Genomic DNA, 23,228 nt, shown 5'->3' on the forward strand with positions numbered 1-23,228 from the left:
CATTCCCACCAACAGTGTAGGAGGGTTCCCCTTTCTCCGCATCCTCGAGGGGCAAACACTCTTAACTACAGCTGGTCGTTGCTTTGTAGGGATGCGGGTCACAGGTCACTAGATATTCTGCTTTTCCAAAGGAGCCAGAAATCCTTATTTTTTTTTAAATTTATTTCTTTATTTTAGAGAGAGAGTGCTGGTGCACACACAAGTGAGAGGGGCAGGGAGAGGGAGAGAGAATCTAAAGCGGACTCCCTTACCCCCCAACCACCCCCACCCCTCCTCACCCCTAAGCTGAGTACAGAGCTAGGCTTGGGGCTCAATCCCATGACCCTGAGATCATGACCTGAGCTAACACCAAGAGTCAGCCACTCAACCATTTGCGCCACCTGGGCACCCCCAGAAATAAGCATTTTCGTGTGCATTCTCCCAGTGGAAAATGTGTGTACCTAATTTGAATTCTTAAAAGCTTGGCAGAGGCCGCATAATGGTGGAAAAGAATGAGCAGGTCACGTTTCAAACCTCTGCTAAGGTTTTAGATCTGCCTTGAGTGAGGCCCACATGTGTTTCCTCAGCATCCTAATGACCAAAATGAATTAGACAGCTTCTGCTTTTGCGAATTCACAGATTAGTAGAGAAGATAGACAATTAATAATCATAAGATGTAATATAGTCATTAGACTCTTTCTGTATTATATATACAGTTATATATATATAAATGTCTTAAATACATAGGGTCATATATGCAGCTATAAAAGTGATTAACTCTTCCCGAGTACATCTGGGATGACATGATAGGAGATGGCATTTGAGCCAGGATGTAGGAAGTCAGCAGTTTGGTGCATTAAAGGGATTTGGGGCCCCTGAAACTCCCAGTGTATATGCAAATGTTAGATTTGCATTTGCTGTATATACTACTTTCTTCATCACTGTATATACCACTTTCTTCAGATGTTCACACTGATGGGGTGCTGGCTGGACCAAGAGGGCAGCTCTAATTTTCTATTTTCTTGATAGGTAATTGGAAAAACAAATATTCCTTAACCCTTCTAGTGCGAATCTCATGTCTCAGGGTTAATAAAATGAGAGCTCTAACCTACCCCCCTCCTCCCAGGTTATTGTGTGTTTCAGAAGCCTCAGAAACTCAGAGGTAACATGGCTGGGAACCTTCATTCATGGATGAGGGACTGGAAGGGAAATGGTATGTTTGAGATCACAGAGCCCATTAGAGGCAGAGCTTGAATTGGTGCCCCAAACTCTTCCTGACCACCATGCCTCCCCCTCTCCATGTCTTTTCCAAGCTCTCTGCTTAGGCTGGCGTCCCCCTGTCCCTGTCTCCCCTCTGCCCCTGGAGATGGCCCATTGCCTTGTTTTGGCCTAGCTCCTGCTGGGTGAGGAGGTTTGCTATCTTAACTAAAGTTTGCTATCCTACTGAAGGTGATTCCTTCCCCCTCCCCCTGCCTTCCCACTGCATCCCCTGCTGTCTTAATGGACCCTCCTGGCCTGAAATGCCTGCTACTCTGTTTCTTCATCAGATGGTCAGACTTGCTGGTATTCAAATCCCTAATAACTGAATGCAAACTGTATGAACTTTGACAACTTGCTTAACCTTTTTAATTTCTTAACGGAGGCTTAAGCTTTCTTTGTAAGCTTCAGTTTCTTCATCCGTGTACAAAGAGTTCTAATATCACTTCTGCTGAAGTGTGATAGGAAGGCATTGGAAGGTTTCAAGATTCTTGGGATGACAGAATGACCTAGCACGGGTAAAGCAGTGAACTGTGGCTGACCCATAGACATACCTGATAAGGATTAACCATGGTGGTGATTCACACAGTTCACAGACCAGCAGATTGGGTTAAATGCCAGTCCACTATTTATCCTTCCTGTCATTAACATCTCTGTCATGATCACACGGACTACATTGTGTTGTGATTATGTCTTTCTCCCCAACTAGACTAGAAACACCTTCAGGGATTCCTTCTACAGATGGCTCATAGGCACTGTGCCAAGCACCAGGAACATGCAGGTAAACTGAGCGCTCTTGATCTAGTGCAGAGTTCCTGAAGGTGTGCCAGAAAACCCTGGTTCTCTGAGGTTGTCTCATGATCCAGTGAATTTGGGAAATGATGCTTAGCCCACCCCCCCCTTTAGAGATTAGGGTCCATGTTAGTATTTTAAAGGCTCTGATGGATCCTGTAGTAAAGGAATCCACTCACTTTCCCCAACGCAGCTTTGTCAGATCTAGTGAATGTTTGATGAGTAAATTTGAATCACCCAGACATTCCTTTCATCTCCTCTGTGTGCTTTGGTCCCCAGCTCAAGAGGAGGTCCCCAGCTCAAGTGGCACAGGAATGATTAGAGACCTTACCGGGACTGAGCAGCCTCTGGCTGAATAGGGGCCTGTGGGCTTACCTGTCTGATGCTCCCATGGAGACGGGAGGCCCCGGCTTGAACAATATGAAGCCCCAGGCACTGCAGCTGGTGCTGGAGGAGCAAGTACTGGCGCTACAGCAACAGATGGCAGAGAACCAAGCCGCCTCCTGGCGGAAGCTGAAGAGCTCCCAGGAGGCCCAGCAGAGGCAGGCAACCCTCGTGAGGAAGCTGCAGGCCAAGGTGAGGCAGCAGCCCATCCAGGGAGGCGAAGAGAACACCCCCAAGCACTGAGAACATCCCAAGCTGAGGTGGGATAAGGGTTCCAGGAGACAGAGCCATGTAGTGGGAATGTCCCTCAGCAGCCTCTCCTGTGACGCTCACAACTACTCCAGGAGAGATCGATCCTGTCGCTTTTAAAGATGGCGGTCCCAAGGGCTAAGTGGGTTGTCTATGTTTCCTCCCCTCGGCTAGAGCGAGGACCTGGTCCGGTGTTTTCTGGTTCCAAAGCCTGTACTCTTACCCCTCCGATACAACAGGCATGGGGAGAGTATTATTAACTGACCAAATGGAAATGATGAAATGTTATGGCCTTACCCCGCTGTTGTCACCCAGACACTGTTCACACAGGGTTTGTCCCAAATCTTCCTGGGCCTTTGGTTTGGGCTGTTGGTACCAGCTGTGACCGTCACCCACACCCTGCTCTGTTTGCCTCAGGTGTTGCAGTACCGGACCTGGTGTCAAGAGCTGGAGAAACAGCTGGAAGCCACTGGGGTGAGTGAGACTGTTTTGTGTCGCCCCCAGAGCCCTCAGTGAATATACCTGCGAGGAAGGCCTTGTTTGCTGATTGATGGAGACTGGGGTGTGACAAGGCCGTGTTTGGTGGAAGTCCTTCCTCTCTTCAGTCCCTGAGAGCTTTATCCCACAGATACTCTGATTGGATTGGCTATTCTGGGCCTGTCAGCCACCAACCCTTGGCTCTCTGAGGACAAAATGTAGCTTCAGGAGATTTAATCAGACTAGAGAGGATGTGGAATCAGAGGGAAGAAATGCATTTTTCCTCCAGAAGGTGTCAGTGTTTATCTGTCTTAGATGTGGGGCTTTGCAAGCCTAAACATGTTTGTGGCAGAGGAATTTATTTGTGCGGTTGGCTGGGTAGAACGGGCTTTGAAAAACTCATTGCCTTTGTTCCAGCTCTCTCTTGGCACCTTCTCACATTACCCTCAGAAAAGTTCTCTCAGAGGAAGGGAAAAAACAAAACTTACTGAGCACCATTCCGTGTAGGCCAGGCGCCATTAGGCATTGTCATATAACGATCTACGGGGCAACTTTCTATGAGGAACGGTGTCTCCTTCATTTTGCGAAGACTTTGTGGCTCAGAGAAGTTGAATAACTTCCCACACTCCAAAATGTAGTGTAGTAGAAGTCAAGGCTGCTAGTGAGAGCTCTATCTTACACTTCTTGGGTTGAAAGCTCTTTTCCCTACCCAGCGCCGTCTTTCAGGAGACATTACTGGTTCACTTTTGGAGAAGGGGATGCAGTGGATTTACCTTCAGGATGTAGTGGTGGAGTAAAGAGGCATATTGCTAACACCGGAGAGGAGGAATAGAAAGAAAGCAGGTGGCTGCAGAAGGGGGCATCAAGCCATTGGTCTGAATGGTGTTCTCTTTGGTGGTAAAAAAAAATCTTGTTTCTGTCTGGCTAAGGGACCAACCCCACAGAGGTGGGAAAGCGTGGAGGAGCCGAACCTGGAGCAGCTGCTGGTCCGATTGGAGGAGGAACAACAGAGGTGATGAACCCCAAGTTCTCTGGTCGGGGAGGTGGGGGCAGGCGATTCTGGTGGCCTGTGGGTTGAAAAGGCAGAGGGGGTACCTCGGCCCTGAGTGCTAATAGGGCTCAAACCACGGACCTCAGCCTTAGCCCTCCAGTCCCTGGCAATGGAAAATTCCAGTGTTTGTCGTCTTACTCCAAGAGGTCCAAGGGTTGGATCAAGCCTTTATTTTGCACTTGCTCCTGCCCCTCCCCAGTGCAGGTGTGAGAGTCTAGCAGAGGTGAACACCCAGCTTCGACTGCACATGGAAAAAGCTGACATGGTGAATAAAGCGCTTCGGGAAGATGTGGAAAAGCTGACAGTGGACTGGAGCCGAGCCCGGGATGAGCTAATGAGGAAGGAGAGCCAGTGGCAGATGGAGCAGGAGGTAGGAGGAACAGGAGGGCTTGCACTCTAGGCACCAGCCTGGTCAGTGCTGGAAAAGAGTACCTTGAGGACCTGGATGGAAGCTCAGCTGTCACTAGAGTCCCCGGCTCTCCTCCCCACTCCGACTGGCGACTTTGCCCTGCCTCGGCTCTCGGCTGACTCCTGTCCTTACCTGCCTCGTCGAGGTTTTGCTAGCAGGTGGCATGACACTCAGAGCACCTCTGTTCCTGCATGAGGGACTAGCTTTGGTTCTAGAAGGATCTGAAAGCTTGCTGACTCCCTTCTTCTGGAGGTCTGCATATCTAGAAGCTAAGGAGGTAGCTATTGAAACCAAATGGGAAAGAAAGACCAGATAAAGACCCTGGGACTTTTCAGATCCCAGTGCAAGGAAACGAATGTTTCCCGAGTCTTTTCTGGGTGCCAGGCACTGTGCTAGTCCTCACTGTAAGTCTGTGGTAGTAATGGCGGCTTAGCAACAACTGTTTATCTTTTTCTAATCCGCTCAGAGGAAGGTCATATGCCATCTCAAACCCTTCGACTTCTTAAATGCCACTGCTAACTTTATTAAACACTTCAGTGTGACTTGAATAGAGACCCCCGTTCATAAGCTCTCTCCTGTAAGTCCCTCCTTCCCTCCCCCGAGTAGTCAGGAGGAATGCAAGACTCTTGTGCTGGCAAAAGATGGACCTCTGCCCTTTGACATGACCTGGGTTTCTGAATACACAGTTCTTCAAGGGCTACCTGAAAGGGGAGCACGGTCGCCTTCTTGGTCTGTGGCGGGAGGTGGTGACCTTCCGACGCCATTTCCTGGAAATGAAGTCAGCTACTGACAGGTTAGTGTGGGTTTAGGAAGGGAGGTTTGCCCCTGCTGATTCTAGACTTAGGGCAGTGGGCTGCTGTAGCAGCGGGGCATGAAGTAGAAGGGGATGGAAGAGTGGGTGGGGGAGGGAGGATATTGCTGGATTCAGATGATTTTCCCAGACCTGCTCCTCAAGCTTTACTGGGCCTGATCTCGATGCTCCCTTAATCCATGCTTACCAGAGTCCGCTCTTTCCTGCCTTGTACTCAGAGACCTGACGGAGCTCAAGGCTGAGCATGTGAGGCTTTCGGGGTCCCTGCTGACCTGCTGTCTGCGCTTGACTGTGGGTGCCCAGTCTCGAGAGTCTGAGGGCTCTGGGAGACTGGATGGCAATGAGCCAAGCCAGCTGCTGCTTCTACTAACCAAGACCCAGGAGCTGGAGAAGGAGGCCCATGAAAGGAGCCAGGAGTTAATGCAGCTGAAGAGTCAGGGCGATCTGGAGAAGGCTGAGCTACAGGATCGGTGAGATGGGCTGGGGTCTGCCGAGGGTGGTGACTCCCTTAGGGGGACCGAGACAGCTGATAGGAGTTGGGGGTGGGGTGTGAAGAGCGTTCCCCCGCACCGGAGGGCAAGGAGAGGTGCCAGAGGGAGTCTAGTTTGAAGCCACAGTTGGGGCCATGTCACTGCCCTCTGCCCTCAGACTGTCTTGCAGCTCAGCTTTTCTCCTGTTGATTTATAGACCTAATGGTGACTGTTGTCTGTCAACACCAACCTACTCCCATTCCCAGAACAGCCAAGCTCTTCCATGCTTCCCTGCCTTGGTACATGCTGACCTTAGCCTGGAACGCTTCCCTCCCTTCTGCCTCCACCTTATCCTTTAAGGCATGGTTCTGAGAACCCTTCTCTGAACTCAGTAGCCTGTTAAATTTCTATGCCCTGGTGTGGCCTTTTGACTTGCTTGTTACAGCTTTGATCCCACTGTTTCTCTCTGATTATTTAGTTTTGGGGGTTTTTGTTTTTGTTTTGGATTATGACAAAATAGATTTTTTAAAAATAATAGTAAGAAGGGCAGGGACCTGAACAAAGAGCCCCATTTGAATTTCTGGACAGGTTGGGGCTTATACCCCATGGCTAGGGTTGTGTCACCACCTATTGGTGGTGGATATAAATAGCAGTTTGTTTTGGGTTGGGTTGGGAAGGACAGAGAGACCATGTCTTAGTTAAGTCTGTGTCTCCAGTGCTTGGCATTTCATCTACTGTAGAGTAACATTCAAAGAATGTTTGTTGAAAGATACAAGGATTAAATGAATAGCCATACAGTGAATGAAAGCTCTTAGATATTTTTTATTAATTATTAAGACTTGAAAAAAAATAATTTTAACTCCTAAATAACATTATTTAAGAAATATTTATTTAGGGGTGCCTGGCTGGCTTGGTAGAATGTGCAGCTCTGGATCTTGGGGTCATGTGTTTGAGTCCCTGCTAGGTTTAGAGATTACTTTAAAAAATATAAAAACTTTAAAAAAATATTTATTTAGCTACCCATAGAATACTAGGTACTGAGCTCCAAGATGTAGCATTAAGTGACAGAGTTATATGATGATTTCCCTGAACTTTGAGGTTAATATCACAGAGGTTGACCATAATCTTCCCCAAATTACCCCTTCATTTTCCTTATCAGAGACCCTTGGGCTAGAGGGACCTGGGGACTCTCCCATGTGGCAACTCTGATGTTCTTATTGGCTTCAGGGTGCTTGACTTCAAGACCAAGTGGGGCCTGGAAAGGCCTGGCCCAGGGCTTTCCTTCAGCTCTCGGGCCCTCAAACACGTGCTCCAGCCATGAGATGTGGTAAATCCCTGCATGTGTCTGAGTGCCTTTTGACTCCTGCCTTTCACCCCAGTTCAAGGCTATAGCGTTATGTGGTACTCAGGGAGTACAGGGGTGGGGGTGCCCAGGTAGCTGTGGGGGGGCTGCAGTGGGGGTGTCTGTTGGGGCTGGGGTGTGCTACATGATAGGCCTGTCCACCTCAGTGGGCCTCCGGGATGATAGTGCTGTGCTCTCTCTTCAGGGTGACCGAACTCTCTGCTCTGCTGACCCAGGCTCAGAAACAAAATAAGGATTATGAGAAGATGCTAGAAGCTCTGAGAGAGACAGTGGAGATCCTGGTACGTGACCATTTGTTCTGGAAAGGAGTTGGGAGTGGGCCTGTAGGTTCCTTTTCCTTTATGGACAGATGATGCAGGATACCAGTTAAATGTGCCTTGATAAAAACCAAAAAAAAAAAAAAAATGTTGGCTGAATCTGACAATTAATTAACTCATTGATTTATTCCTTCATCAGTAAATACTGCGTCCCGTCCCTCCTGCATTCCTGAGGAAACTACAATGATGTGCACACCCAGTATGTCCTCCTCAGAGAGAGTGGGACACGCGTTTCGAGGCACACTGGCAAAGGGTGGGGTTGTGTGAGAGATTCAAAACCCAGTCACATGGGGAACAACTGAGGAATGTGGCAACGGTCAGCTTGGAGAGAGAAGGGCTTGAGGGAAGACATAATGGCCGCTGCCACAGACCTGAAGGACTGACATAGGGGGAAGGAGTTGGCTTGTTTAATGTTTTCGGGTCGGCACAGGCAGTGTCGGTGACTAGAAGCTATAGGCTGGGACAATTTGTCTACCAGCAAGAGAGCCTCCATCGTTGAGAAGTCTGTCCTGTGGAAGAGTGAGGTTCGTGTCCCTGGCTTCTCATCTGCCAGAGATATTATCAAAGGGACTCTCTGAAGGTTCGACTAATTAGAACTTCTGGCTTAATTCCACATTTCCTTTAGTTTCTTAGAATTTTCAGATCTTTCTCTTTAGACAGATCCTGAATGACCATCTACATGCAAACCTCTGGTCTTCTTATCCAAGCTGGGCTCAGCGGGGACTCAGTTACTTGTGCCTTTTGGTTCCCTTTGGTCAGAAATTTGCAAAGTCCAATGTCTGCAGTGCCTAGATAATGCCGAAGAGTAAAGTGGGTTCAGTTGTACGGATTCTGGTTGGTTGCCCAGCGCTGTCATAGTTCGTTTTGAGTACAGGAGAGGACACTTGATCTCAATATTAAGGAAACAAGGAGGCATCGTAGGGACCATGGAACCCCAAAAAATACAAGTCTCCTCTAGCAGAGGCACCCACTGTTCAACTTCAGAAAATTATTGCTGTGGGGACCTGGAAGCTGGTGTGGCTCATCTGTTAACTTTTTGAGAAAAACCGGAAAGTCAGAATTTCTCAATTCATAAAATCTCTCAAAATCTCTCAGTTTATAAATGTCAGTTCAAGTTCTGTGCAGGCCAAAGAAAACACAGCTGCAAGTGTATGTCTTCAGGCTTTCACTAACAGTATGATCAGAAAAACTGAGGAAAGCTCTGGGGCTTGGGGTTTCTCTGGTCTAGCCTTAGGTCTCCAGGATCGCTTTGATGTTCAGGGACAGCTGCCACCCTCCCTCCCATGACCCCTGTCATTCATTGAGCATTTTCTTTGTGCCAGGCACTGTGTTGAGTAACTTACGTGCATCTTTTTCATTTAAGCCTCAACACAAATCTGTGAAGTAGTTGCTGTTAATTTTCTCTTTTTTTAAAGAGAAAAGAAGCTCAAAGAAGCAGCAGCCTAAGGTTGCCAAGCTAGGATGTGATCGAGTAAGAACTCTAACCTAGGCATTCCCATTTGGAGCTCTGATTTGCTTACTCTGAACTCTTAATCACCACATCCCACTGTCCTCAGAGTCCTGGGACAACAGTAGGATTCACCTGTGGTCAGGGAAAAAGTAGCGTTGACCGAAGAGACAGAATGAGCTTCTGATTCATTTGGAGCCCGGAACGGTAGATACTTCTGCAAGTTTGGCTCACAGCTCTGTCTTGTTCCCTGTTCAGGAGACAAATCATGCAGAATTAATGGAACACGAGGCATCTCTCAGTAGGAGTGCCCAAGAGGAGAAGCTGTCTTTACAGCAGGTGATCAGGGATATAACCCAGGTACTGGTAAGCCTTCTGTTTGTGGAAACCGGATCATGGCTCACTGCTCCGCAGGCCTCCTTGTCCTCTTAGTCATGCCTAGGTTTCCACATTCTGAGATGCTTGGGCTTAGGGTCTTTGAGGAACGAGTTCTCTGAGTGTCTTTGAGGATGGGCTTGCTCAGGGGTAGCTAAGCATTCACGTGCTGGCCCTGCCTACTGGAAGAGACCCTGTTCCTTATTGCCATCTGCAAGTCTCAGGCCAGTGGCTGGACTCTGGTCTTTGTTACATCAGTACCCTTTCCTTTCTTCATTTCTTCTTTTGTTAATTGCCTCAGAGAGTACTCTAGCCTTCTTGCTAGTCCTATGTTTGGGTGACCAAAGGTGAGGGATTGGAGGAACCAATCCTTTTTGCTCTCAGATACCCTCCGCCCATCTGCAGGGGAAAAGACGTGAGAAGGAAAATGTCAGGTTTGTCCAGGATTAGTCTTCTCAAGTTAGTCTTCTAGTTAGTCTTCTGTGCGGACTTCTGCCTTGGTCAGTAGGGTAGTGACTCTACCGTGTTGGGTTTCAGGTCATGGTGGAAGAAGGGGACAGCATGGCCCAAGGCTGTGGTGAGGATTGCTCCTTGGGGTTGGACGCTAGTGGCCTCTCCTCCCAGTTTGATTCCCAGGACCCAGAAAAGGCCCTTATTCTGGTGCGTTCAGTGGTGACTCGAAGACGCCAGGCTGTGCAGGTGAGAATCTGACCATTCCTCCTCAGCCATGGGTATGGGTGTGTCCGAACTGCTCTGTGCCCCAGGTACCTTCCTCACCTGGACTGTCCCTTTCCTTTTTTTTTTTTTAAAGATTTTATTTATTTATTTGAGAAAGAGAGAATGAGAGAGAGAGAGAGCATGACAGCGGGGAAGTCAGAGGGAGAAGCAGACTCCCTGCCAAGCAGGGAGCCCAATGCAGGACTCGATCCTGAGACTCCAGGATCATGACCTGAGCCGAAGGCAGTCGCCCAACCGACTGAGCCACAAAGGGGTCCCTGCACTGCCCTTTCCACTATGTTGACCATTCTTGAGGTATTTTCAACGTTCCCAAAGTGTTCATTAGAATCTCCCGGTGTCTGCCCAGTTGTCCTTGTGACTAATAGGCACATTCTGTGTGCCCAGTGGTATGCTTCCCTTGGCATGCCATCTTTGTATAGCACTACACAAAGTGTAGTGTAAGTGTTCCCGACTCTAAGGGTTCCAGCCACACTTAACCCTCTCCGTGATCGCGCCCCAGCTCACATCTGAAGATGATGGGCCCCAAGACTCCAGGCAGCACAGAAGCCCAGTAGTCATCTCTCATCCTCTGTCGTCTTGACTGGCCACGTCTCTATTCCTGGCTTACCCTTATCCTTGGCAACCCTCAGCTGCCTCACCCAGCCCCACTCTCAGGGAGCTTCATTCTGCCCTCTTGGTCACCATCTCACTTCTGTCCCTCTCCCTCCATAGGACTTAAGGCAGCAGCTTTCGGGCTGCCAGGAAGCTATGAGCTCCTTGCGGCAACAGCATGATCAGTGGGAGGAGGAAGGCAAGGCCTTGAGACAGCGACTGCAGAAGCTCACTGGAGAGCGGGACACTCTGGCAGGGCAGACCGTGGACCTCCAGGGGGAAGTGGAGTCTCTTAGCAAGTGAGCAGGGGGCTGTTCATCCTTCCCCCGCCCCACTCCCGGCTCAGTCCTCATCCAGCCATTTGCTCACTCCCTGGATGTTTCTGGTTGCCTGTCCCTGCCCGCCCTCACCCCCAGGGTTGTCCAGGGATGTCTTGCTTTGTGTTCTGCTTATTCCTGCTCACTCACTTTGGGGTCTTTGTGATGAGTTAAAAAAAAAAAAAAAAGTTCCCTGCTCAAAAGGGAAGATGAGATTTTGAAAGGAAATAACACGTCTGTCCTTTGATCCTGTGATGTCTGCTTCCGGGAAGGATTGGAGGTTCCAAGGTTTGTTCCAGGAGGTTCTGCTTGTTCCAGGGAGCGCGAGCTGCTGCAGAAGACCAGGGCAGAGCTGCAGCAGCAGCTGGAGGTGCTGGAGCAGGAGGCGTGGCGGCTACGGAGGACGAACGTGGAGCTTCAGTTGCAGGGGGACTCCGCTCAGGGCGAGAAGGAGGAGCAGCAGGAGGAGCTGCACCAGGCTGTCCGGGAAAGGGAGCGCCTGTACGTGTGTCCCCTCCTCCCTGGGGCTTGATGGTCCCTTCAATTCCACACTCTCCTCCACCCACTCCCGTCTCATAGGAAGTGGAGTAAATCGAAGCCTGGCGTGCAGTGGGTTTCCACTAGCTTACTCTGCTCCTTTTGCAGAAGGCTGCATACAGCAAGTTCACCCAGGCTTTTCTGAGCCCCGCTAAGGGCTGAAGCACTGCGGGGTACAGGAACTAGTAAGACCCAGGCCCTGATCTCAAGCAGTTGCAGTCTCATGGGGAAAACAGACAAGTAAATAGCAAACTGTGGCATGAGGCCAGATGAAGTATGAGGAAACCAGAGCTTCCAGCTGGGTCCTTTGGATGCATGAGAGTGACGGTTGATAATGGAAAGCCTCATGGAGGAGGGGGTGGTCTTTGAGCTGGGCCTGGACATATTTTGATTGGTAGAGAGTGGGAGAGGGGCCAGAGGGACAGATTAGCAAAGAAAAGAATGCAGCAGATTCGTGGCATATACAGAGTAGGCTAGGCTGGCTGGAGGGTAGGACTTTTCCCAGGTAGTAATGGGAGATGAGTGCATTAAGAAAGGGAATTCCAGGGGCGCCTGGGTGGCTCAGTGGGTTAGGCCGCTGCCTTCGGCTCAGGTCATGATCTCGGGGTCCTGGGATCGAGTCCCACATCGGGCACTCTGCTCAGCGGGGAGCTTGCTTCCCCCTGTCTCTCTGCCTACTTGTGATCTCTCTCTGTGTGTCAAATAAATAAATCTTCAAAAAAAAAGAAAGAAAGAAAGAAAGAGAAAGGGAATTCCAGAATCAAGAGACCTAGCGAATCTATAAATGCCCATATATGTCATAGAAAAAGCAAGGACTTTTGAGCTGGTGAAATCTTAGTTAAAATTATGGCTCTGCCGCTTGGGTAGATTATTTTATTTGTATAAAATGGGAATTATAGGGCGCCTGGGTGGCTCAGTTGGTTGAGCAACTGCCATCGGCTCAGGTCATGATCCCGAACTTCCAGGATCAAGTCCCGTATCAGGCTCCCAGCTCCTGGGGGAGTCTGCTTCTCCCTCTGACCTTCTCCTCTCTCATGCTCTCTCTCACTCATTCTCCCTCAAGTAAATAAATAAAATCTTAAAAAAAAAAATGGGGATGATAGTATTTACCTTGAAGGATCCGTGGGAAGGTTAGAGCACTGTCTTGCAAAATGCTGGCATAGAGCCGGCATGTGGTAGGTCTTCAGTAACTGGTAGCGGGGCCTGTGTTCTTCCCCTCTGGTACATTCCCCTCTTCCCCTGCGCTCTCGCTCCTTGCAGCAGGAGGCACGGATAATGGAATCTTGAAGGACTACTATAAGAATCATGACTCATGCAAGGATGGTCTCCCCCATACTAAGGAGAATAGACAACCCACAAAGATAATTATGTTTTTAAATTTAATTAGTGTGAACTGGTAATACATATATCAATATTTATTATGACCTGAAAGTCAAAACTATTAAAAAAGACAAACACAGGGGTGACTGCGTGGCTCAATCGGTTAAAGGACCCAACTCTTGATTTCGGCTCAGGTCATGATCACAGGGTCTAGAGCTGGGCATGGAGCCTGCTTAAAAGCCTCTCTCTCCCTCTCCCTCAACTCCTCCCCAGCGTTTCCCTTTAAAAAAAAAAAAGACAAACTCAGAGATCCGCTTCTCTGTTTCATTCATGCCATTTCCCTTGCTTCTATAGGCAACCTCTTAAACTGCTTTGTTGATTGTCTTTCCATCTGCTTCATGCAAATACATGCATATATTCCTTTTTTAAACAAAATTTTATTGTTTTTATTTTATTTTATTTTATTTTTATTTTTTTAAAGATTTTATTTATTTGACAGAGATCACAAGTAAGCAGAGAGGCAGGTGGGAAGCAGGCTCCCCACTGAGCAGAGAGCCCAATGCGGGGCTCGATCCCAGGACTCTGGGATCATGACCCTAGCTGAAGGCAGAGGCTTTAACCCACTGAGCCACCCAGGCGCCCCTATTGTTTTATTTTAAGTAGACTCCAACACCCAACATGGGGCCTCAACCATGACTCTGAGAGTAAGACTTTCATGTTCTACCGAATGAGCTGGCCTATGCATATTCTTAATTTCTCCCAATGTCTGACTTTTTTCACTTTATATGTCCTGGAGTTCTTATTATTTAGAAATAAACCATGGAGTTCATGGTTTTTAGGGACCTTCTTCATCCTTTTGCGTGACAAGCGTAATCACACTCCTGTTACCTTTTGGGGTGTGGCCACCCCCTGAGACTGGCCCCAGCCTCCTCTCCTTTCCATCCTAGTCAGGAGATGCTGGTGGGCCTGGAAGCCAGACAGTCAGAATCGCTCAGTGAGCTCATCACTCTTCGGGAGGCCTTGGAGGCAAGTCGCCTGGAAAGGGAGTTGCTGAGGCAGGAGCAAACAGAAGTGACCTTGGCGCTGACCAGGGTAGGTGGGCTTGCTTGGGGAAGGTGAGGGGGGTTTTAGAGAGTTGTGTTTCTAGGCAAAAGGCATGCAGCCTGACTCATTCATTCTTCACCTACCCAGGCACGACCCTTCATATTTCCTACATCACTTAGTTGCCTCTGCTTTTGGCCTCTGTCCCTCCCAATGGACTCTCTAGGCTGGAGTTAGAATGGTTTTCCAAAGTGTAAATCTGGTGACGTCGATCTCCTTCCTGTAATCATTCAGTGGCTTCCCAGCTGCTTGGTGACACGTTCAAAGCCCTTTGCATCTGCCCCAAACTGTTCCCAGCCTCTTCCTCTCTCCAGATCCTTTCTTAACTCCCCATCCACCTCGACTCCTGCCACCTGGCACTGATCACGTGATGTTCTCCGGCTTCACGCTGCTCTTTCCTGCCTCCGCTGCTTGTGGGCTCCTCTTCCCTTTGGCTGGACTGCGTCCTTCCTCTCCTTCTACCCACAACTCTTCCTCACCGCTCAATACCCACCTTCGCTGCCAGCTCTTCTGCCAAACATAGAATTCTGATTCCCCCAAACCGAATAAACACAGTAAATAATTTGCAGAGCACTGTGGGCTTACATTGCCTGGGATGTCCTTGCAGTTCTAGTTGTTTGTACATCCTGATGTCTTTGCCTCTACCGTGAGCTCCTCTCCTACTTCTCTGTGATTGAAGGAAGGAAGGGAGAGAGGGAAAACTTGTTTCAAATGTAAGGGAAGGAAGAGTGTTCTCTGTACAAGGACAGCAGCAGGTGTTGGGGACGTGAGCTGCTCACTGTGGCAGGAAAGCTGGCACAAGGCATCCCTTTAACTCTCCTTGTTTTTAGGCAGAACAGTCAGTTTCCGAACTGTCAAGTTCTGAGAACAGCCTGAAGGCTGAGGTTGCCGATCTTCGGGCTGCTGCTATCAAGCTCAGTGCCTTAAATGAGGCTTTGGCCTTAGATAAAGTTGGACTGAACCAGCAGCTTCTCCAGGTAAGCAAAGACTTCTCTGATCTGTAGGGTAGGTCTGGGCCCTGACGCAAGGCCAGCCAGTGACTGGTAGACCTGATGCCCATAACCGGGAGGAGTCTGTAATAGATCAGCCCAAGACAACTCAGCTCCTAAATGTAGTCCTGAGATGAGCAAAAGGAGCATTGGGGGTGCAGAGGACAGCCAAGACTATAACACCTGGGTTTGGCCATTAAAAATAGTCCCCTTTCACACCTCCACAGAACCACTTACGGGCTGTAGGGTAAAATCACCAGGGCCAGGAAGAAGGCCCGCATCCTCTGAAAGGAAGACAAGGTGTTTAATCTCATTGCATGAGATAATAGCAATCACCAGAAAAGGATCTGCTGAAGAGCCTACATCTCAAAGAGTCTTCTCTATGGGTTGCAGATGTAACATGGCTCTTCACTACCACTGTTACCTTGAGCCCTGGAAATGTTCCAGAGTCCTTTTATTCTGAATTCTTTGAGTAAGCGTTTTTGCCTTTTAATCACCATCCACAGCATCAACCCACCCAGTGCCTGGAACACAGGCACCAGAGCAAACGAATGCACATAGTCTGCCTCTCCCATAAGCCCTCCTGTGTTCCTCTTTGGAGAACAGAGTCCCATCTCCCTCGGTTTTCTGTCTTAGCACTTGATCCGTAAGCTGTAACCATTGGTCTTTGATGCCTTTCCCGTTCTGACCAGTAGCTCGAACAGGAGAACCAGTCTGTGTGCCGCAGAATGGAAGCAGCAGAGCAGGCGAGAAACACTTTGCAGCTGGGCCTGGCGGAGGCCGAGAGGGGCCGGGAAGCCCTTCGGGAGAAGAACACTGTCTTGGAGGCTCAGCTGCAGAAGGCGGAGGGGAGCAGGGCTGAGCTGCAGGCAGACCTCAGGGGCATCCAAGAAGAGAAGGAAGAAATTCAGGAGAAGCTCAGCGAGGTGAGAGGACAGATCTGATGCCATTACACGAAGGTATCGCACAAACCCGTCGTAAAAGATGAAAACTCAACAGAAATGGTTCAGAAAGTGGGAAGATCTTACTTCCTAAAAATGACTGATATTACTAGTTTGGGATACATCCTCCGATTTTTTTTTTAAGATTTTGTTTATCTTATGGGGTGCGGGGAACACAAGCAGGGGTAGTAGGAGAGAGAGAAGCAGGCTTCCCATTGAGCAGGGAGCCCGATGTGGGACTCGATCCCAGGACCCTGGGACCATGACCTGAGCCAAAGGCAGACACCCAATGACTGAGCCACCCAGTCGCCCCACCTTCCAGTTTTGATTTTTTTTTTTTTTACGATTTTATTTATTTGTCAGAGAGAGCAAGAGAGAGCAGGCACACAAGCAGGCAGAGAAGCAGGCTCCCTGCTGAGCAAGGAGCCTGATGTAAGACTCGATCCCAGGACGCTGGGATCATGACCTGAGCCAAGGGCAGTGGCTCAACTGAGCCACCCAGGTATTTCCCCCCCCACCTTCCAGTTTTAAAGAGAATTTCTGTAGGAATCCTTCAGTTCCTCCAGCAACTCACACCCTCTGGCTTGAATTAGATGCCTTTCCTAGGTACTCTACCTCCAGATATTCCAGCTACCACACCACACATAAGACACACGGTGGTATAATCCATTTATAGTCTCCACCATTAGACCAAAAGCTCCTTGAAGACAAGGCTGTGTTTTACTTGTTTTTATTCTTACATCATTTTTTTTTAAGATTTATTTATTTATTTTAGAGAGAGAGAGAGGATGCAAGAGCATTAAGAAGGGGCAGAAAGGGGGCGCCTGGGTGGCCCAGTGGGTTAAGGCCTTCTGCTTTCGGCTCAGGTCATGATCCCAGGGTCCTGGGATCGAGCCCTTCATCGGGCTCTCTGCTCCGTGGAAAGCCTGCTTCCTCCTCTCTTTTCTCTCTGCCTGCCTCTCCGCCTACTTGTGATATCTCTCTCTGTCAAATAAATAAAAATAAAATCTTAAAAAAAAAAAAAAAAAAGAAGGGGCAGAAAGAGAGGGAGAGAGCACTTAAGGAGACACAATGCTGAGCACGAAGCCCACAGACCCAACATGGGGCTCAATCTTACAACCCTGAGATCATGACTTGAGGCAAAAACCAAGAGTCAGGGGCACCTGGGTGGCTCAGTGGGTTAAAGCCTCTGCCTGGGTCCTGGGATCGAGCCCCTCCGCATCGGGCTCTCTGCTCAGCGGGGAGCCTGCTTCCCCCTCTCTCTCTGCCTGCCTCTCTGCCTAGTTGTGATCTCTGTCAAATAAATAAATAAAATCTTTAAAAAAAAAAAAAAAACAAGAGTCAGCCACTTAACTGACTGTGCCCCCAAGCCCCCCTGTTCCTCCACCTTTTAACAAAATGTCTTGACACATAGCAGCAACTCAGTAAATTTTTTTCTGAGCCAGTGGCTCAGCTAAAGTTCATCTTTCTCCTCTACCAAACTTCTCACTGCCCCAAAAATGATACATATACCTCCCTTCCAGAGTCCCTTTCTCAGAGACTGATCACTTTCTTCCTGATGTTTTGGGTGTCTTACTCCTTAAGACTAAAATCTCCTTAGAGGTAGTTCTCTTCCAGCCCTAACACACAGGGTCTCGGCTAAGAGTTCTGTAGGCTGACACAGGAAATAGGATTTACATGAGCGGGTGACCGTCCAGACTCACAGAGCTGGGTCGGGAATCCTTGAAGGGCCAGCGGCCCTAACCTGGTGATAGCAACCCGGGGGGGGGGGGGGGGTTCCTGCCTCCACTCTGTAGCTTGCCCATGTCTTCCTCCCAGGCCCGTCATCAGCAGGAGGCAGCCTTAGCTCAGCTGGACCAGCTACAGCAGGAGACAAAGCGACAGGAAGAAGTGCTCGCTCGGGAAGTCCAGGAGAAGGAAGCCCTAGTGCGAGAGAGAGCCACCCTCGAGGTGCGGCTGCAGGCTGTGGAGCGAGACCGGCAGGACCTCTCCGAACAACTGCTGGGGCTCAGGTAGGGCCCAGACCCAGTTCGGACAAGGGCAGAGGGAGCATTGTGAGGCGAAGGGGAGCCAAACCCGGTTCCAGGCCCAAAGTATCACAACTCCTAAGCGAGTTGTGAATTTATCGCTGCTCCCTAATTTCTCTGGGTGGTCAGTACTTAGAACCCAACTCGTCTTAAGGAAGGTTAAGGGGCCTGATGGGTCAGAACTCTTCCTGATTCCTGAACCTCACAGCTCAGCCAAGGAGCAACTGGAGAGCAGTCTGTTTGAGGCCCAACAACAAAATTCTCTGATAGAGGTCACCAAGGGCCAACTGGAGGTCCAGATTCAAACTGTCACTCGTGCCAAAGAAGTCATTCAAGGTGAGACCCCAACTGGAACGGGGACGATTCATTCCATGGGGATGTGGAAAGCCAGCAAGGCCGTGGGAAGTTATCAGAGGTCCTGCTGTGGCCAGGCCCAGGGCTTCCGAGATGGGAGTTTGCTCCCGAGGTCTGAGGAGAGGGGAGAAAGAAAGAGGGCAGAGGCCGAATGGGAGCTCATGCATCTGTGGCATCTCAGGGGAAGTGAGGTGCCTGAAGCTGGAACTGGACACCGAGCGGAGCCGTGCAGAGCAGGAGCGGGAGAGGGCAGCCATTCGGCTGGCCCAGGCTGAGCACGAGGGGCAGACGGCCCTGCAGCAGCAGAAGTCAGCCCATGAGGAGGAGGTGAACCGGCTAGAGGAGAAATGGGTAGGTCATGGATGTGGCTGGGGACGGGAGAGGCAGACCTGGCCTCCCTTCAGTGGGTACTCTACCTGCTGACTCTTGGGCCAGAAGCAGCTGCTTATAAGAATGAAATCTGGGGGCGCCTGGGTGGCTCAGTGGGTTAAAGCCTCTGCCTGCGGCTTGAGTCATGATCCCAGGGTCCCGGGATCAAGCCCGGAGTCGGGCTCTCTGCTCAGCAGGGAGCTTGCTTTTCCCTCTCTGCCTGCCTCTCTGCCTACTTGTGATCTCTGTCTGTCAAATAAATTTTAAAATCTTAAAAAAAAGAGAGAGAGATCTAAATGGGACCTGGTCTTGCACCTGGTCTCCAAGGTGCAAAATCCAGTTTCTAGTTATTAAATGAGTAGTATATGGAGAACCCTGAGAATGATTTCTGACATGTAGTAAGCTCTGTATTTGTGTTGGCTGTTATTGTTATTGTTGTCATTGTTGTTTTGCTTTGCTATGTACAGTGAGTTAAGCATGGATCTTGGGATTTACAGTTGTTAAACTGGCCCCAGGGCACAGAGGAATACCTTGGACCCCTTTTTCCCGGTTTAGAACTGTATTTCTTTTGTCTTTTAATTATATAATTTAGTCCATTAGCTTTGATTGTCCCTATAGGTACATTTGGATTTATTTCCACCATCCTATGCTGTTTTTCCTGCCTTTTTATACCTTTTTGGGGTGGAGAGGTTATTCTTCTTAATTTTTAGGGAGTTCAGTTGGATGATTAAGTTGTATTTTTTTTCTCAGTTCTTTTTCTCTATTACTTTGGATGGTATATTCTCTATTCTTTTTTTAATTTTTGTAGTTGCTTCCTTTAATATTTAAAAATATGTACCTAAGGGCGCCTGGGTGTCCTTTGGCTCAGTGATGATTCCAGGGTCCCAGGATCAAGCCCCAGGTTGGGCTCCCTGCTCAGCAGGAAGCCTGCTTCTCCCTCTCCCACTTCCCTGCTTGTGTTCCCTCTCTCGCTGTCTCTCTCCCTGTCAAATAAATAAATAAAATCCTTTAAAAAGTAAAAAGTAAAATAAAAATACATACTTAATAAAATCTCAGGTTATTTGGTATGTTTCCTGTTTTTCTGAATGACACAGGGACCTCAGAACATTTTACCTTCATTCACTCCTCCGACCCATTGTACTTTTTTATGCAATGTCTTGTTATAACTAGTTTGTTAACACCATAAACTATTCTGACCTTTTGTTTTATACAGTTAATATTTGTTTTAGATACACTGAAAAATGACATTTTTCTCACTGATCATTCCTTCTTGTGTATTAGACTTTCATTTGGATTTATTTTCCTCCTTGAAATAGAATTTATTTGGTGAGAATCTGTTGGTAATTAATTGTCTGAAAATATTCCTTTTTTACTTTATTCTTGAAGGATAGTTTCACTGGGTATAAAATTCTAGGATGGTAGTTATTTTCTCTTAGCATAGTGATTATTCCATTGTAGGTATCAGGAAGACCTTGATTAGTTGGGTGTCAGAACTTCTTACAGTATCCTCCACGTATCTTAACTCTTAAATTTTCTGTGTTCATTTTCTTTTTCTATTCTGTGTTGTAGATGATTTTTTTTCAGATCTCTCTTCAACTCCCCATTCAGCGATGTCTAATCTGCTATGTAGTCTATTTGCCAAGTTTTAAATTTCATTTACTAAATTTTTTTAAATTTCTAGGCAGTGTATTCCATTATTTTTTTCAAATCTTCTTGGTTTTAATCATTTTTCCCTATTTTGTATTTTCATCCTCTTTTATTCTTTTAACACATGAAGCATATTTTTATGCTAATAATACCAGTAACTAAAATCTTTTTGGGCCTGATGCTGTTATATGTTGTTTCCATTGGTTCTCGCTTGTGTGTTTTGTGGTTCTTGGCTCTGAGCTCATGTTCTTTAGAAATTTTTCTTTGGGAATCCTTGTAGTCCTCAGGTGAAGGAGTTTTTCTTCAGAAGATTTGCTTTTACTTCTGTTAGGAGTTTCCTGGCAGAAGAGGAGGACACTGTTGTTATCCCCATTTTTGTAGATGAGGAAACTGAGGCATAGAAATATGATAGAAATTAACTCAGTTCACTTACTCTAGTAGTGTTGGATTAAAGGTTCTAGCATCCCAGAACATCTCATCTTAAAATAAAATTTTAAATTAAAATGATACAAAATTTCTGTTGAAAGTGTATGGCGTCCCATTCAGGCCCTGCACCCATATGAAGACCAGGTTGTGGTTGACTTCTTGAGGGAGATTTTTTTTTTTTACCCTGTATAAAGGTTGAAACAAACAAATGTTCTTATTGTTTCCTTTTGTGGAGTTTTTGTTTTGTTTTCTCTCCTACTTTCTCTCTGCTTTTCTTCCCCATTTGTCTCCTCTTTCATCTCTCTCTCAAGTTTATCCTTCTACTGAGGGCACTATAGCCCAGAGATAGGCAAGTTTTTGGTACAGGGCCACATACTAAGCTTTGTGGACCTTAAGGTCTTTGTCGTAATTAACTCACCTCTGCTGTTGTAGTACAAAAGCAGCCATATGTAACCAAATGAGCATGTTTATGTTCAAATAAAACTTTAAGTGCAGACACTGGAACTTGAATTCCATATAATTTTCACATGTCACGAAGTCTTTTTTTTTTTTTTTAACTTCTTTTTTTATCATTAAAAATGTAAAAACTACTGTTAGCTCACAGGCCACACAGCAAAGGAGGCTGGCTAGATTTGGCCAACATGCCATAGTTTGTTGACCTCTGGTTAGCCCTGTGGGGGTCCAGCTTTATGTGAGAATCTTCTATTGGACTCCCCACCCTTGTCTTCTGTTTTCTTTCCCCACATAGCATTAAGATGAGTTTCAAGGTTATTAGGTATAGCAAAGGCCTCCAAGAGAAAGCCAGTTCTGCATTCATTTACCTCTTTGGATCACAAGTCTTGCCTTTATTTTTGACTTCTCTGAAGTTCCTGCTGGCTCATTATACGTGGAAATGTATATTTAATATTTTATCCAGTATTTTTTGCCATTTTGCAGCTAGATTATTCAGAGATCTTGTTTGTCAGATTTCTGGAAGTGGAAGTTGACTTGTGCTTTATGCGTATTTGTGATTTGACTCCTATTACAAGGCTGACTTGTTGGCAAGATGGCAACCAAAGTTTGCTTTTTTGGGAGTTACGTGCCTAAAGTAGGGGAGAGTGGGCATCAGAGAACCAATCTGCTTCTTCAGTTCATAGTCATAGCATCACCTGTGGTTTGGTTGATTTAAAATGACATTTGTAACTTATATTAGGGAGAATTGCACTTTATTTTTTTTGTAAGGATTTTATTTATTTATTTGTCAGAGAGAGAGAGAGAGAGAGCAAGCACAGGCAGACAGAGTGGCAGAGGGAGAAGCAGGCTCCCTGCAGAGCAAGGAGCCTGATGTGGGACTCAATTCCAGGACGCTGGGATCATGACCTGAGCCGAAGGCAGCCGCTTAACCAACTGAACCATCCAGGCATCCCGAGAATTGCATTTTAGAAAACACTTTTTCATGTATCATTTGACTTTTTTTTATAAATCTCATTTGAGTCTCATAAAATGTGATGAGATAGGTAAGGCAGGAGTTGGCAACCTCACTTTATCGATGGGGAGACAGTCCAAGGGAGGGCCCAAAGACTCAGCCGGGAAGGGGGGACCTTCTCTGCTCCAGCCCCCCTCCTGCCTCTTCTCCTCACCCCCTGGGTTCTAACGGTGCTTCCCTCATGTAACCAGGAGAAGGAGCGCTCCTGGCATCAGCAAGAACTGGATAAGGCCCTGGAGAGCCTAAAGAGGGAGAAAACAGAGCTGGAAATGAAGCTGCAGGAACAGCAGGCAGACATGGAGACCATCCGGAGGCAGAGGGAGAAAGAACGGGCAGAGGCAGAGAGCGCCCTCTGCCAGGTGGGAAGCTGGGAAGATCCGAGCTGCGATTCCCCCTACCTCTGACCACTTCCTTGTCCACTCCCTAGCATGCTGCTGCAGGGGGCTTCCAGAAGAGAAGTACCTGCTCCCTTTGCTGCTAGTGAGCCCGAGGACCCCTGAGTTAGCTTTAGGGCCTACGGCATGTCACACTTCCTGAGGGAGGGCCGATGCTCACCACATCCTGTCAGCTCACAAACCGGGGACAATCTTTGCACTTCCTGGTTCTTAACAAGCAGGTCCAGACCTCCTTTGACTCTGGGTTCCCTCCCCATTTGCCGGAGGAGCCCTAGAGCAGTGGGAATGTGTTCCTGGCCCAGCAGGTGAGCACGGTGACCCCTGAGATGGCAAGCTCTCGCCTCTCTGCCCCTCCACAGATGCAACTCGAAACAGAGAAGGAGAGGGTGTCCCTCCTGGAGACGCTGCTGCAGACCCAGAAGGAGCTCGCAGATGCCAGCCAACAGCTGGAGCGGCTGAGGCAGGACATGAAGGTTCAGAAGTTAAAGGAGCAGGTATGGAGGCCGGTCCTGGGCAGGGAGGCAAGGCGGCGCAGCCAGCCCTCTGGTGCTTCTGTGCACCCAGTCCGGGGCAAGGTGCCGTCCCAGGACAACCATCGAGGTGCACTCAGCTGTGAACTTGACACACATG

General features: G+C 48.1%; 1 protein-coding gene across 14 annotated transcripts in view; it reads left to right on the forward strand.

Annotated features, from left to right (window-relative positions):
- Window positions 1-23,228, forward strand: part of CEP250 (centrosomal protein 250) — a 51,989-nt gene that overhangs the window by 10,200 nt on the left and 18,561 nt on the right. For 7 of the 14 annotated variants that reach the window (XM_059406884.1, XM_059406885.1, XM_059406876.1 and 4 more), the window contains exons 2-20: window positions 1,946-2,017; window positions 3,079-3,135; window positions 4,068-4,150; window positions 4,394-4,559; window positions 5,285-5,391; window positions 5,628-5,879; window positions 7,427-7,523; window positions 9,265-9,372; window positions 9,919-10,080; window positions 10,831-11,009; window positions 11,346-11,528; window positions 13,832-13,976; window positions 14,816-14,962; window positions 15,670-15,900; window positions 17,734-17,927; window positions 18,151-18,278; window positions 18,478-18,647; window positions 22,395-22,562; window positions 22,958-23,092. In XM_059406884.1, the coding sequence (XP_059262867.1) occupies window positions 1,946-2,017; window positions 3,079-3,135; window positions 4,068-4,150; window positions 4,394-4,559; window positions 5,285-5,391; window positions 5,628-5,879; window positions 7,427-7,523; window positions 9,265-9,372; window positions 9,919-10,080; window positions 10,831-11,009; window positions 11,346-11,528; window positions 13,832-13,976; window positions 14,816-14,962; window positions 15,670-15,900; window positions 17,734-17,927; window positions 18,151-18,278; window positions 18,478-18,647; window positions 22,395-22,562; window positions 22,958-23,092 (2,784 nt within the window). Of the gene's footprint in view, window positions 1-1,105; window positions 1,193-1,945; window positions 2,018-2,307; window positions 2,605-3,078; window positions 3,136-4,067; window positions 4,151-4,393; window positions 4,560-5,284; window positions 5,392-5,627; window positions 5,880-7,426; window positions 7,524-9,264; window positions 9,373-9,918; window positions 10,081-10,830; window positions 11,010-11,345; window positions 11,529-13,831; window positions 13,977-14,815; window positions 14,963-15,669; window positions 15,901-17,733; window positions 17,928-18,150; window positions 18,279-18,477; window positions 18,648-22,394; window positions 22,563-22,957; window positions 23,093-23,228 lie in introns of all 14 variants that reach the window. The other 7 variants (XM_059406878.1, XM_059406877.1, XM_059406882.1 and 4 more) reach the window with 7 other exon arrangements.

Source organism: Mustela nigripes, chromosome 7 (genome assembly GCF_022355385.1).
Source record: "Mustela nigripes isolate SB6536 chromosome 7, MUSNIG.SB6536, whole genome shotgun sequence".
Lineage (NCBI taxonomy): Eukaryota > Metazoa > Chordata > Mammalia > Carnivora > Mustelidae > Mustela > Mustela nigripes.